The sequence below is a fragment of the Gossypium hirsutum genome, chromosome A06 (assembly GCF_007990345.1).
Source record: "Gossypium hirsutum isolate 1008001.06 chromosome A06, Gossypium_hirsutum_v2.1, whole genome shotgun sequence".
NCBI classification, from domain to species: Eukaryota; Viridiplantae; Streptophyta; class Magnoliopsida; order Malvales; family Malvaceae; genus Gossypium; species Gossypium hirsutum.
Window position 1 is genome coordinate 11,126,983 of NC_053429.1, and position 13,173 is coordinate 11,140,155.

Genomic DNA, 13,173 nt, shown 5'->3' on the forward strand with positions numbered 1-13,173 from the left:
CCGATCCAGACTAAGAAAGAGGGTGTTAGTTACACAACTGTTTGCGACGATATGCTGACGAGATCCACACACGAACTGCCTACAATTGGATTACTAACATATTAATCTAACTATTCAAATACGAACTACGTATTAACCCCTTACAATATTCGGCCAACCACACCTACAGATCATAGTAACCTTATAAGAAATCAATAAGCAACTCATTAACAAATTTTTGTCAATGTTTACAACATAATCATAATCTAACTGCAAGCTGTCTTCCTGAACAACAGTCACTAAATCATTTATAACTGGAGCTACGAAACTCCAAATCAAGTGCCATTAATTTTACCTGAAAATAGACTCATATATCTTCTATCCATAAAATTTTCAGAATTTTTGGTTTAGCCAATCAATACCATATTTTTCTTAAAGTTTCCTATGTTTCACTGTTTGACTAATCTGACCACTCTTCATTACGAATCAAATTTCTCATTGTACAGAATTCAAAATATGTTCTTATTTATTTCATTTGAAAATAGACTCATTAATATTTAATTACATAATTTATACAACTTCTAACTCATCTCCGACAATTTATGGTGATTTTCCAAAGTCACGTTACTGCTGCTGTCCCAAGCAGATTTATTACCAAATCACTCTTTCACACCCAACTTGCATGCTTGTTATTTAAACATGTATATCACCAATCAATCATCACATATCTATGATTTTACTTAAGTATAATCTCTATTTCATCATTTTAAAGCACAGCATGTTAGCCGATTTTTCCCCTTAGCATCTAAGGCACATGCATGCTCATTTGTTTGGCTCAACTTCACCTATCTTCCATTTTTCATCAAAAGAATATGAAACAACAACCGTTTCCTTCATTTTAATTCATGACTAAATGCTCACAACACAACTAAAAACCAAAATATGCTTCAAGAGTTAAGGTAGAATCAAGAAGAACTCATGAACATCAAGATAGAAGCAAACTACCATGAACTTACCTTCAATTTTCTTCCCCAAGTGACCGAACATTCAAGAGCTTTCTCCTCTCCTTTCTCTTCTCTAACTTTCGGCTATGATGAACAAAGATGGACAAAACTTTGTTCTTTTCACCCCTTTTTCTTTTAATAAAATTTCATATTTCATCCATTTAATTCTTTAATATAAAAGACATGAAATGCCCATACTGCAACATTTACCTAAACCATTATCATAGAACATTTACCTAACCCATTATCATGGAATATTTACCTAATCCATTATCATGGAACATTTACCTAACCCATTATCAATTTGTACCATGAATTATGGATATCAAGTGCTCATATTGTCTACAACAATATGATGGCTGGCTACTTCATGTAAAATGGGGGGTTTGTCATGCAAATCCTCCTATTTTGCACTCCTATTTATTTGGCCACTTCAATTTAGCCTATAGCATTTTCAAACATTTTCACATAGGTCCTATTTCATAATTTCACCCCCTTTTTCTTATGGAATAAAAATTAACTAAAATTGCTGGGTTCTATCTTAAGCTTGGGCCTTCTAGAGGCCCACTAACATAATTAAACCTATGCCAACATTTACAGAATTCCCGAAAATTGGGGCGTTACAACCAGCGCCTTCCAAAACCCTAAACTTCTCCTCCAACCACTTACAACGATCCTCCAACTGTTTTGAGGATTCGGTTGCCATTCTTTCCCTCCCCATCATATCCATATCAGGAGTGATAGGGTTGATCGGGCTATCGCCCAAATTATTTCCTGACCCAGATGGGAAATTCATGGGGATTCCAGCATCAACCGGCCCATGTTGAGGCCTCTCAATGACAGATGGCCTTCTAGGAGGTGCCTCAGTTTGCACTGGCACATGAGGCGGAGTGAAACCCGGAGGATGATCCTCACCCTCCTCACCAGTGATAGCCATGGAGGCCTTTCCTTTATCAGTGGCCCTTAGAAGCTGAGCCATTTTAGCTATCATATTCCTCTGAGCCTCTATTGCTCCATCATGTCATTCTGCATCTTGGCCAACTGCTCCTGCAATTGGTCTTGCATATCAGTTTGCAATTGTTCGAACCTTTGATCCATACTCTTAGTTTTAGTGCGGGTGCCGTAAGGATGTGTGATTTCCAGATTTTCTTTTCTACCTTCGGAAGTAAACTTTAACTAATTAAGGACTTTCTATAACTTTGAATGCATATGATGTGATGTAATGCAAATGCTTGAATGCAAAAAGGCATCGATCTCGATTCAATCTCATTTAGAAAACTTTATTTAGAAAAATAATATCTTTACATATAAATGGATTACATATACGTCTTTGCCCGAACGCCTAAAGTTCTAACTTTATCTAATAAAAGGGCTAACTCTCGACCTTTATCAGACGTTGACTCATACATCATACTCAACGCATCAGCTCGTACTGCTAAGTCTCGAACATATTCAACAATCTCTCGGATCTGGGCTATAGCCTCCCCAATAACGTAATCCTTATCTCTGACTTGACCTTTAACTTGATGGAGCTCTTCTTTGAAACAATCTTCTTGCGCCTCGAGCTGCTCAATCCGAAGTTCACCATCATGCAATGCCACTTCCAAATCTTCAACCTTACTTTTTAGCTCCTTTAACTAGACCGTAGGATCATGGTTTCGGTGCCAACGAAGGGATCTTCCAAGCTCAGTTACCTTAGTCTTCAAACCTTTATTCTCTTTCTCTAATGTCAAATTCTGTGACCGCATCTCTTGGAACTTCCTCTCCCAATACTCGGCTCTAGCTTTTTCCTCTTGAACTTCTTTCTGCCACTGTTCTGAAGACCTTCCTAACCCCACTCATTTTAAAGATACTTGTGCCTTCTTATACTCCTCTTTTAAATCATCTCGGTCCTCCTCAACCTTCATTTTTTCTTTCCTAACTTTTTCAACCTCTTTCTTTTGCAGGTCAACATCTAGACTCAGGTACATCTTCTCCTCTTCAAGCTTTTTTATCTTCTTTTCAAGTTCCAAATTCTTTCTCTTAAATTCTTGCTTCATGATATCAAGCTCCGAGGGTATCACTTGTAGATATTCTTCCATTGGTCGAACTTCCTCCATTTTTGTCACAGGGATATTATCGTTAATCCTTCTACTCCTCTACTCGGCATATTCAGGGGTCGTAGCAGGATTAATGGCTTCTCCCTTCAACCGCCAAGTCTTGTTCCAAGCACTAGAAACTTCGCTAACCTTCCTCTTGTAATCAGCTCCTCTGTATACAAACTCACTTTGAGCTAACCCATGAGTCACTAGTACAAACTGTCTCAATCCATGCTGCCTCAGCACGAGCAAAGGGGCATAACCAATGGCACCCCAAATTCCCAACAGGGGAACCCAATCAAAGCTGCTGCATCGATAAAGTATCTCACCAGGAACCATCTATGGAGCTCTCTACTCAACATCCTCCGACTGAAGATTCTGAAGTAATGCTATCCAATTCTTTTCCGGCACATCCAATTTTCTAGATGAGGCTACTATATCTTTTACTGGGGAGTAGTTCTCAAAGAAAACTCGACAAACAATCCTATCAATCAACCGGAAGTGACTGTAGAACCAAGTCAAAAGTAACTGAGCACACCCTATAAACCTGCCTGTACCAGCCCTCCTACATGCACCTAAGGACCAGAATGTCTTCTCCAAAATCGCAGGGACAGAAGTGACCCTTTTGTTGAGTCGATGAAAAAGATCCATGGTTGCCTCGTCCACATATCCCAAAGCCCTAGGGAAAACCATCAGTCCATACAAACTTAAGGCAAAACTATCTACCTTCTTCGTCTCATCGGGGTGTGTCAAAATCAAATCTTTCAAAGCGTCCCACGAAATGCACTTACACTCACCCTTCTCTTTAATTCTGGCCATGATCTACTGCTCGCTCATCCCCGTAATGGCCATTAATTTCTTCCAAAAGGTAGGGACACAAGCAACTCGAGAATAGATCTTATCACTCTGAAACCTAGGACAATGAAGTAAGGCGGTGTACTTCTCCACGGTAGGTACCAAGTCTGCTTCCCCAAAGGTGAAACAACTGTACGCCGGGTTCCAAAACTAAGCAAGGGCTCGGAACAAGTGCTCATCTACCTGAATATTGACCAAGTAAGGTAAATCTCCGTAATTATCGTAGAATAACTGCTTGGTCTCATTGCCCCACTAATCTCAAATTTCCTTAAGCTCTTGGAGATTATTCTGTATGACACTAATACGAGTATAATCCGACAGCTCCGACACATATCCCATAGTTATACTGTCTCCCTTTTCTAGCTGAGTTTGCTCTGACCATCTATGAATATCAGCGTTGCCCTCTACTTTATCAAGAAGTCCGTTCTCCATAATAAAACTTCCTAACTTAGAAACTGACCGTGAATCGATACCTTTGTAAATGCAAAATGACATGCAAACAAAAGAAAAGAAATAGTCAGTATCACATGATATCAATAAATCTCAACGATAATTTATAAGGGTAATATCTAAAGTATAGCTCTAACTAAGTTGGGCTCTTACGGCTTTTCTATATGAGGTTAGTTCTAAAGTTTGAGGTACCCGAACCAGCAGATTCCTCGATTCTCACCCATTATAGGCTCATTTGAAACGAGTTCAGTTCAGGGGAATACATTTCCCTATGGCTACACGGAGATGAAACTCTCATGAAACCATAGGTACGGATGTATCCCGAAAGTGATCCACTATCCTGCACGGAGGCGAAAACCTCACGAAGGCGTAATTTCTCACTCCCACTTAAGGGTGTGACCACAACGGTCATGCAAATGCAATGCGTATCAGAATATATAACATACGCAATAATACAGACACATGTAATGCAAAGAGGATTGAATTTTAAAATTTTTCAAATTTCCGACATTAAGACAAAAGGTAATCAATTATACGGCTTGACTCTCTTATTAGTCCCCAGTGGAGTCACCAAGTTGTCGAGACCATTTTTAAATCGAGTTTTGGAAAATGGGAATCGACTTTAAGAAAAATGAAAACGGGAGTGGCCACCAATCTTTTTAGGTGTGATTGGATCACCAATAAATCATTAGTTTTGGTCTATGAAATAAAAAGAACGGGTTCGGGAGTCGGTTACGTACGAGGAAGGATTAGCACCCTCATAACGCCCAAAAATTGATACCTAATTAATTATCAAATGTCTTTAAGGTCAGAAATTTAAAAATTTTAAGATGCAATCCTTTTTAGAATATTTTGATTTTGAAAAATTAGGGTCCACTTGTATCAAACGAATCAAAATATCTCTTCCAGTAAGTTAGGACACAATATTTTTAAGACATTCGAAACTAAACTAGCTTTTTTGAAAATCTCTATCTCGAAATGACAAAACGCCACATCCAGTAAGTTAGAACGAAACACTTTGAAATTCCAAGACAGTTGTTTGTATTTTGAAAACCTTAAAAAACATAGAAAGGTACTTGACTATTCGAACTCAACGAGAAAAATTGCAACCCAGTAAGTTAGGGCACTACTTTTCTCGAAATATAAGAAAATATAATATAAAATAATAAAAATATAATAAGTATTTTGTATATAAAAATATGGTAAAATAATTAGTATAAAAAACAAAATAAATAATATATAATAAAAAATATATAAGAAAGATAGATATTATAAGGAATATTGAATAATAAAAATATAGTATGTAATAAAAATTCATAAATAATTATAATGAAATATAATATGGTATACGTATAATAATAAAGTAACAAATATTTTACGTATAGAAACATAGTATAATAAAAAAATATAATATATAATAGAATTTAAAAACATATATAATGTATAGCCCATATTATCGGTAAAATATAAAACAATAAATAGGATATGAGTAATTTTCATAAGAATATTATAAAATAAATAATATACATATATAAAATATATAAATAAAGAAAGGTGTAATATATATAAATGGAATATGAATACTATTATAAATAAGGATAATATATACTATTATTTATTAATAATTTTTTTTAAAATTTATTTGCCATTTACAAATCTAGTAAATAATAATATAATTTTAAAAAAATATATATAAAGAAATATATAAAATAAGATATACAATATTATATAATTTATAGATAAAATATATGATAATAAAAAAATAATGGAAAATAATAATATATATAGCTAATATTTATAAAAAAAATATAAAGTATTTAAAGTAAATTAAAATATAAAAAGGTTTAAACTTGAATTTAATTAGAAAATCTAAGGTTAATTTGCAAAATAATAAAAAAATTCTGAGCCTGATTTGAAATGCGCGTTAAATTCAGAGGACTCACTGGGCAATTTGCCCTAATCCTAAACGACACCGTTTTTCGAATACTGTTTTAAAAACACCGAAGGGACTAAATTGAAACAAAATTAAATAATTAGGGCTAAATTAAAAATAAATAAGATGAAATTATAAAAATTAAAAAAACGAGAGGGCCAATTAGGCAATTAACCCACTTTACGAAAACACGCGGATCCTCCCCGGGTAATCGGGTCAACACGCGGACCTTGGAAGCTTTAGAACGACACCGTTTTGGGCTTATTAGATGAAGCAGAAACGATGTCGTTTCGTTGAGGCTATATAAGCCAAATGTTAAGCTTCAAAATCATTTAGCACCTGGTTTAGAAAAAAAAAAGAGAGAAATCCTCTGAAATTCTTCCCAGCCCTTTGAGCTCCGGCCCTAGGCCGGTCTGCTCCGTTCATCGGACCTCCGTGCTCAGCCTCACGCGCCGTCACCAACTCCGCCACACACGGCGGTCGGGATTCGAAAAGCTTCGCTTTTCTCGGCGAATCTCGAAGGTATCTTTCTCTCCTCTATTTTAATGTATTATATATAAGTTATTTACAATAAAGCAGTAAAATAAAAGTAGAAACAATAGATCACCTTCGTTTCTCTCGAAATCCTTCTGATATATTATTGCAAAAAATATTTGGAGTACAATATTTTTGTGGTCTGTTTCTCTCTCTGTGTATTTTTTTATGCTTCTCTGTATATCTATCAGCGTAAGTGTTCTTACAGATTTAAGAAAAGGCTTTATAGCCTTAATCTTCTCCCTATTTTGGAAAGAAATCAAAAGATTTCTTTCCAAACCCTGTTCTAATCTATTTGTTGTAGTTTTGCTTTGATTTCTTTCCTTTTCCTGCAGGTGACTGCGAGGATCTCGGTGGCAAGACAAGGCTGAGGTGTAGCGCGCTGATGGAGCCTTGACGTGAGGCCAATAGACACTCCCCGAAAGTTCTGGAGCTTCGTGAAACGAAAGGGCACTAATTGGGCATGACGTTTGAGGCGCCTGAAGCTTCCAGAATGCTTTGCGGCGCGAGGATAAAGAGAGCTAGGGTTTCTAACCCTATCTGAAAGTCATTTGGGGCCCCTACTATTTAGGCCTTCGGGTTTATTGGTATTAGGTGGGTCTGTTTGGGTCTGTTGTAATGGGTCCAGTTTAAGTTGGGCTACGGGTGTATTTGGGTGCATGGGTAGTGGGATTTAGGTTTGAAGGTTTTAAATATTGGGCCAATAGTGTTTGGGCTCTTGTAAGCTAGACTGTTTTAAACAAACATTTATTTATATATTTTAAAAGCCCGGGCAAATTTGGGCTATTACACAAATAAAATATTTAAACATCAAAATTTAATGTTAAAAGAACTAAAATAAAATAAATTGAAAATGTTGTCCATTTTAGTGATAAGTAATTTCTTACCTAATTATTATTTTTTTGCACTTTTTTATTAGAAAAAAGAATTATAAGATGGCTTTTATTAAAAATTATCAAATGTTTGAAACAATTAAATTATTGACTTAAATTAATTTTTTCGACAACTTAAATATATAATTTTGTTAACAAATTGTTATAGTTAAGAAGCATTTAATATAAATCTAAAAAAGCTTATATTTAATATTTAATATAATTTTAATTAAATTAGTGGTTTAAGCCCATAATCAGGTATAAATTTTATTTATTTAATCATCAATGAAGTTGAAAACAAACTTTACCAAGATTCTAAGACATGTCCAAATCACTCATTAATAATAATTAGTAGAATAAAATGGATAATCAAGATTATTAGCAAGGTGATAAGGAAGATTAATCTACAATATATTGTATGTCCAATATTTATATATACATAGAGCGAGAATGGGGTTATTTAATTAGAGAAATTAAAGATAAGTGTTAGCATTTAATGTAATATGATAAGATAAGATCACATGCTTCATAGTTGATTCCATTAAAAAAAAACTACAAGAAAAATAGAAGAGAGAAAGGAAATCTTGGGGACCAGCAAATCCCTTAATTATGCTACCACCTTTCTTTTCCATTAGCTTCTCAAAGGGATCATGCATGAAGATTGAGGAGATCCCATAAAGTAATGCAAAATCATATACCTCTTATACACTACTCACTACATTACAACTCAATGCCATAAACCTTATAAGGAGAAATAAATTAATAATAATAATAGTATTTTTTTTGGTAAAAATAATATGGAGTTATCTATATAAGAAGTTAGATTGCATTTTTTTTTCCTTTTACTCAAAAATTAGGTAAATTAGTTCTTATACATTAGATCAAAGAGCAAATTGATCATTTCTATTAAAAATTTCATCCATTTCTACTGTTAAAAGTTAGTATTCTGACAAAATAATCAAACAGTTAGATGTGGCGTGCCACGTGTATCTCATTCTAACATTCAATGACTAATTTTTAATAGTAAAAATAGATGAAATTTTAACATAAGGATCAGTTTGCTCTTTTATCTAATGTACATGGATTAAATTACTCATTTTTTTAAATAGAGAGAAAAATACAATTTAATTTATAGTATAAAAACATCTATAATTCTTTTATTTTTTTAATAATATCTAAAACTGAATTTACATTTTGCATGCTGGATTCATGTCTTGGAGAACTGCATTTGTCCTTGCTTTTTTAAATCTTTTTTAAGTAGCACAACACAAACATCACTTATTTGGTTGAGTGCCCTTTTAATTTAATTTAATTTAATTTAATTTCTTCTCACTCTCTCTTAGCAAAATTGCAAGGAAAGGAAATTTCATCGATCCTTGGTGTTTGCACCATGCATGGGTAAACCCTTGCAATTTCCATGAATATGTTTCCCTTTAATTTAAAGAATGTTTAGGGTTAGGGTTCTTGAAATTATAATTGTTATTGCTCAAATTAACAAATATATTTTTCATTCATCAACAATAAGCAGTAATTAACTAATTAACTCTCTCTCTCTCTCTATATATATATGTTGGATTTCGCAGTCTTAACTGCTATCCATTAACCAAAATCAGTTCAAATTTTCAACAATAAAATTCATCTTCCATCAAATTAAGCTGCAGCTGCTGATTTCATATACTACAACGACAGCAATAAGATTTTTAATTATAGAATTAGCAACTAATTTCATGAATTGCATAATATTACAAAACTGTGTTACAAATATATACATTACATACATATAAGGGAGAAGAAACCTATCTACTTGGTCAGCCATTTGCCTAAAATCTTTAAGAAACTGATGCATGCAGAGCTTCCATGCTAAATACCTCTTTATATTTTCTATGATAGCATACCCGCACTCACACAAGAGATATGTACTTACACGAGATGGGATAAAATCAGGACCTTCCTTCATATCTGAGACAAAGGTTGGAAGATGACTGGGGCTCCATATTGTGGGTAAAGTAACATCAGAACCGTCGGTGCATGTTGATAAGTTGGGGCCAACTTAAAAGAGAAGCGTTGGAGTATGATAGAAAGAGCTAATTTTGCTTGCAAAATGGCTAGGTTTTGGCCAATGCAGGTACGGACCCCAAGGCCGAATGGGATGAACCCAATAGGATGTTTGGCCGCACGTGCCACGCCCCCGGAAAACCGCGCAGGGTTGAACTCATTTGCATCATTGCCCCATATGGCTTTATCATGATGAACGGCTAAGATTGGTATCAAAAGCTCGGTCCCATGTGGGATCATGTAACCTCCTAACTCTGCATCAACTTTGGTGCGTCTTATTGTAGCTACGGTTGGAGGATACAATCGCAGCGATTCATTCAATATCATACTCAGCTGCAGATGTCAACCCAAAATCAGACAAAAGCAAGTAACAGATGACAAGGAGACAAGACAAGGATGTTACCGTCTTAAGCTTTACGAAATTATCTTTGTTGGGTATGTCACGTAATCCACACACCCTAAGAACCTCCTCACGTGCTTGCACCTGCCACTGTGGGTGCATTGCAAGAAGAACGGCGGTCCAAGTGAGCAAATTGGAAGTGGTCTGTTTGCCGGCAAAGAAGAAGCTCTTGCACTCTTCGATTATGTCATCCACACTTATGTCATTGGAGGCTTCCATCAATAATCCCAGCAAGTCTTTGGCTCCGTTTCCTTGCATTTTGTTCCCACAATTGCTTCTCCGCCGTTCGATTAGCTTCTTCAACGACTTCTTGATCCCTCTGTCCAATTTCCAACAACTTATGTTCCTCTTCGTCGGTAAAAATCTGAAATTTAAATGCATATCAGTACCTTTTTCCTATTTGATACCAGGCTAGTATTAAATAGGCTAAAAACCAATAAAAAAACTTCTACTTCTATTTTTTTTTTTAAATATTGTATCGAATGAGGTCTCAACCTTTAAACTCTTGCATTTTATATTAAAATTTCTACCATCACTAGTAGATTAAAAAAAATTATAAGCAAAATTAAAAAGCTACCATATATGGCTAAGTTTTGAAAACAACACATGAAAATATTTTTAGATTAAAATTACTTATGTAACATTTAACTTAAGTTTAATTGAAACAACAATGATCTTCAATCCGATTTTTAAAACTGATGAACGATCATATGCTAATGACAAAAAAAAGGTACCTATAGCCAGGTATGAAAACTTTTTGAAAAGCCTCGGCAACAAGCACCATTTGTTGGGCTTGAAGACCGAAAATGGCCTTTCCATCTTCATAGCTGCTCCCAAATGCCGTACGCGTGATTACATCTTCGGTTAGGCTCTGAAACCACTCGCATACTTCGATTTCAATCTCGCCGGACTTGCTTCTCTTTATTAATGCTGACCATTTCTCCACCATTTCAATCACACTTTGTGCCACCACTGGCACCAGCAACTATTTTAATAATAAAACAAGTTATTGAATCATCTTCAATGTTATTGTTTTAATGAATGAAGGAAGGAAGGCTTACTTTGAGATTCTCCATATGGAAAGTGGGAGAAATGATTTTTCTATGATGAGCCCATTTTTCACCTTTGAGACTAAGGAGTCCATCACCTTCAAGCTGTTTAATCAGAGGGTGGGCTTCATTTTTTTCGTACAGTTCTGACTTGGATGTGAAGATTTCCCGTATGATATCTGGGTCCGACACCGTCAGCCGAACCGTTGGACCAAACCAAACTATAAATGTTGCACCTGTGTTTCAGTTTTTAAACAAAACTTACAATCATCATCACATTAATATGTCGTAAATGATAATTAACTCCATTACCAAGGAACTGCAATTACAGTGGGGAATGGGGCAAATATTACAAAGATGAGAAAATAAATATTTATTGTGTTGCTGGGAGACAAAGACAAAAATGGGATTATCAAAATATAGTTTTTTTTTTCCTTTTTTCAAGAAAAGAAGGAAAAAGAAGAAAACAGAAGTGGAACCATCCAAAAAATCTCAACTTGAACATCAAGCATCCAAGCTCAGAAAAAGCTGTATAGTTTTAAAAAGAAGCACCTGAACTCAGAAAAATAAGCCTTTTTTCCTTCAAAAAAGGTTTACAATTTTTGAAGGATCGACTCTAAGCCAAGGCCATCCCCTCAACTTCAATGATTATCCCCAAAACAGCTCAAGAAGAACGCACAGTTTAACACATTCAAAACACTTGAAAGATGAAAGATAGAGGGTGTAATACATGATTGTACCATAGATTTTCTTCCAATGATGGTAGAAAGAGAGAACTCTGGGGAGAATATTGTGAGAGAAAGGCATGGGTTGAGAAGAAGCCTTTAACATCATGCCCACAAGCTCCTTAACATTTCCAATGAAGAAATGGTAAGGGGGTCCTCTGATCCCTTGCCTTGAGAAATGCTCTTCAATCTTCCTAGGTCTCCACCAAAGCAACACTACCATTTTTAACACCGTCATTAACAACATCAAACATATGCCAACCAGCTTCAACCACTGCCAAACCTCATCCATAATTCTTCAAGAAATTAAACAAGAAAAAAGAAAGAGAAATAGCTTAATTTGCTTTGGATTGTGGCTTTGCTCACAGGTTTCCTCCCCAGTGTGGAGCAGCCTTTTTGTGTGCTTGCTTCTTATCTTGTTTAGCTTATGTTGGTTTACTTGCCACCCTTTGTTGGCTGCCCTTTTAATGGTACTACAAACTAGACATTATATATAATATTTAAGAGAGAGACCATAGGCGAGCCAAGGCCAACGGCGTAGGGGCCGCAATTGGAATTATAAGGGTCAACAATAAAATGTTTTTCATTTATTTTTGGGACAATGTTACCCCTCCTCTTTTTCATTTAGTACTGTTATATCCATCTTATAAATAAGTATATAACTAGTAAGGTTTATCAGGGTTGATTTTTTGTTTATGTCATATCATAGAATAAAAATTTAAAATTAAAATATCCTATGCATTTTATACCTTTGAAATTTAATCACTTACTTTTTTTAAAAAAATTAATTTTTTCTATTTTTTGAATTTAAAAATTTACTTTCAAATTATATATAATTACTTAATAAAAAGTTAATGACTATTTGAACTAATCGATAATATTATAAAACTATAAAAACTAAATTATATTAGAAATTAAAATATAAAGATTAAAATTTAAATTTAATTATAATAAGGGACTAAAATTAAAAATTTAATCATTTTATAATGCAAAGAACAAAAAGCACCATCTTGGTGCATCCAAGTGTCAATGAAGAAAGGCATTTGGATCTTCCTTTTACATAGAGTTATTAGTATGGTTTTCACCTAAACTTCATGTTGAGTTAAATATTTATTTTTTGATTAAATTATAAAGTAAACAATTTAAAGGTTATAATTTGCTCAAAGTTATTGGACTTACCGTATATTTAGAATTAAATCTCCATACCTTTATTTTCAGGAATTTAATCCTTTTACTTTT

The 13,173-nt window shown here is 34.5% G+C and overlaps 1 protein-coding gene and 1 long non-coding RNA gene across 2 annotated transcripts; one reads left to right on the plus strand and one right to left on the minus strand.

Annotated features, from left to right (window-relative positions):
- The first annotated feature begins 6,626 nt into the window (after positions 1–6,626).
- On the plus strand, positions 6,627–7,628 carry LOC121230412 (uncharacterized). Its single transcript, XR_005928401.1, has 2 exons — positions 6,627–6,821; positions 7,169–7,628. It is a non-coding gene; the product is annotated as an uncharacterized lncRNA (long non-coding RNA).
- A 1,774-nt stretch (positions 7,629–9,402) lies between these two features.
- On the minus strand, positions 9,403–12,408 carry LOC107962634 (cytochrome P450 734A1). The gene is made up of 5 exons (XM_016899092.2): positions 11,950–12,408; positions 11,222–11,445; positions 10,895–11,145; positions 10,164–10,524; positions 9,403–10,093 (listed from the first exon to the last, which is right to left on the minus strand). The coding sequence occupies exons 1-5, from the start codon at positions 12,224–12,226 to the stop codon at positions 9,659–9,661; spliced, it is 1,548 nt and encodes a 515-aa protein (XP_016754581.1). The 5' UTR covers positions 12,227–12,408; the 3' UTR covers positions 9,403–9,658.
- Positions 12,409–13,173: the final 765 nt, after the last annotated feature.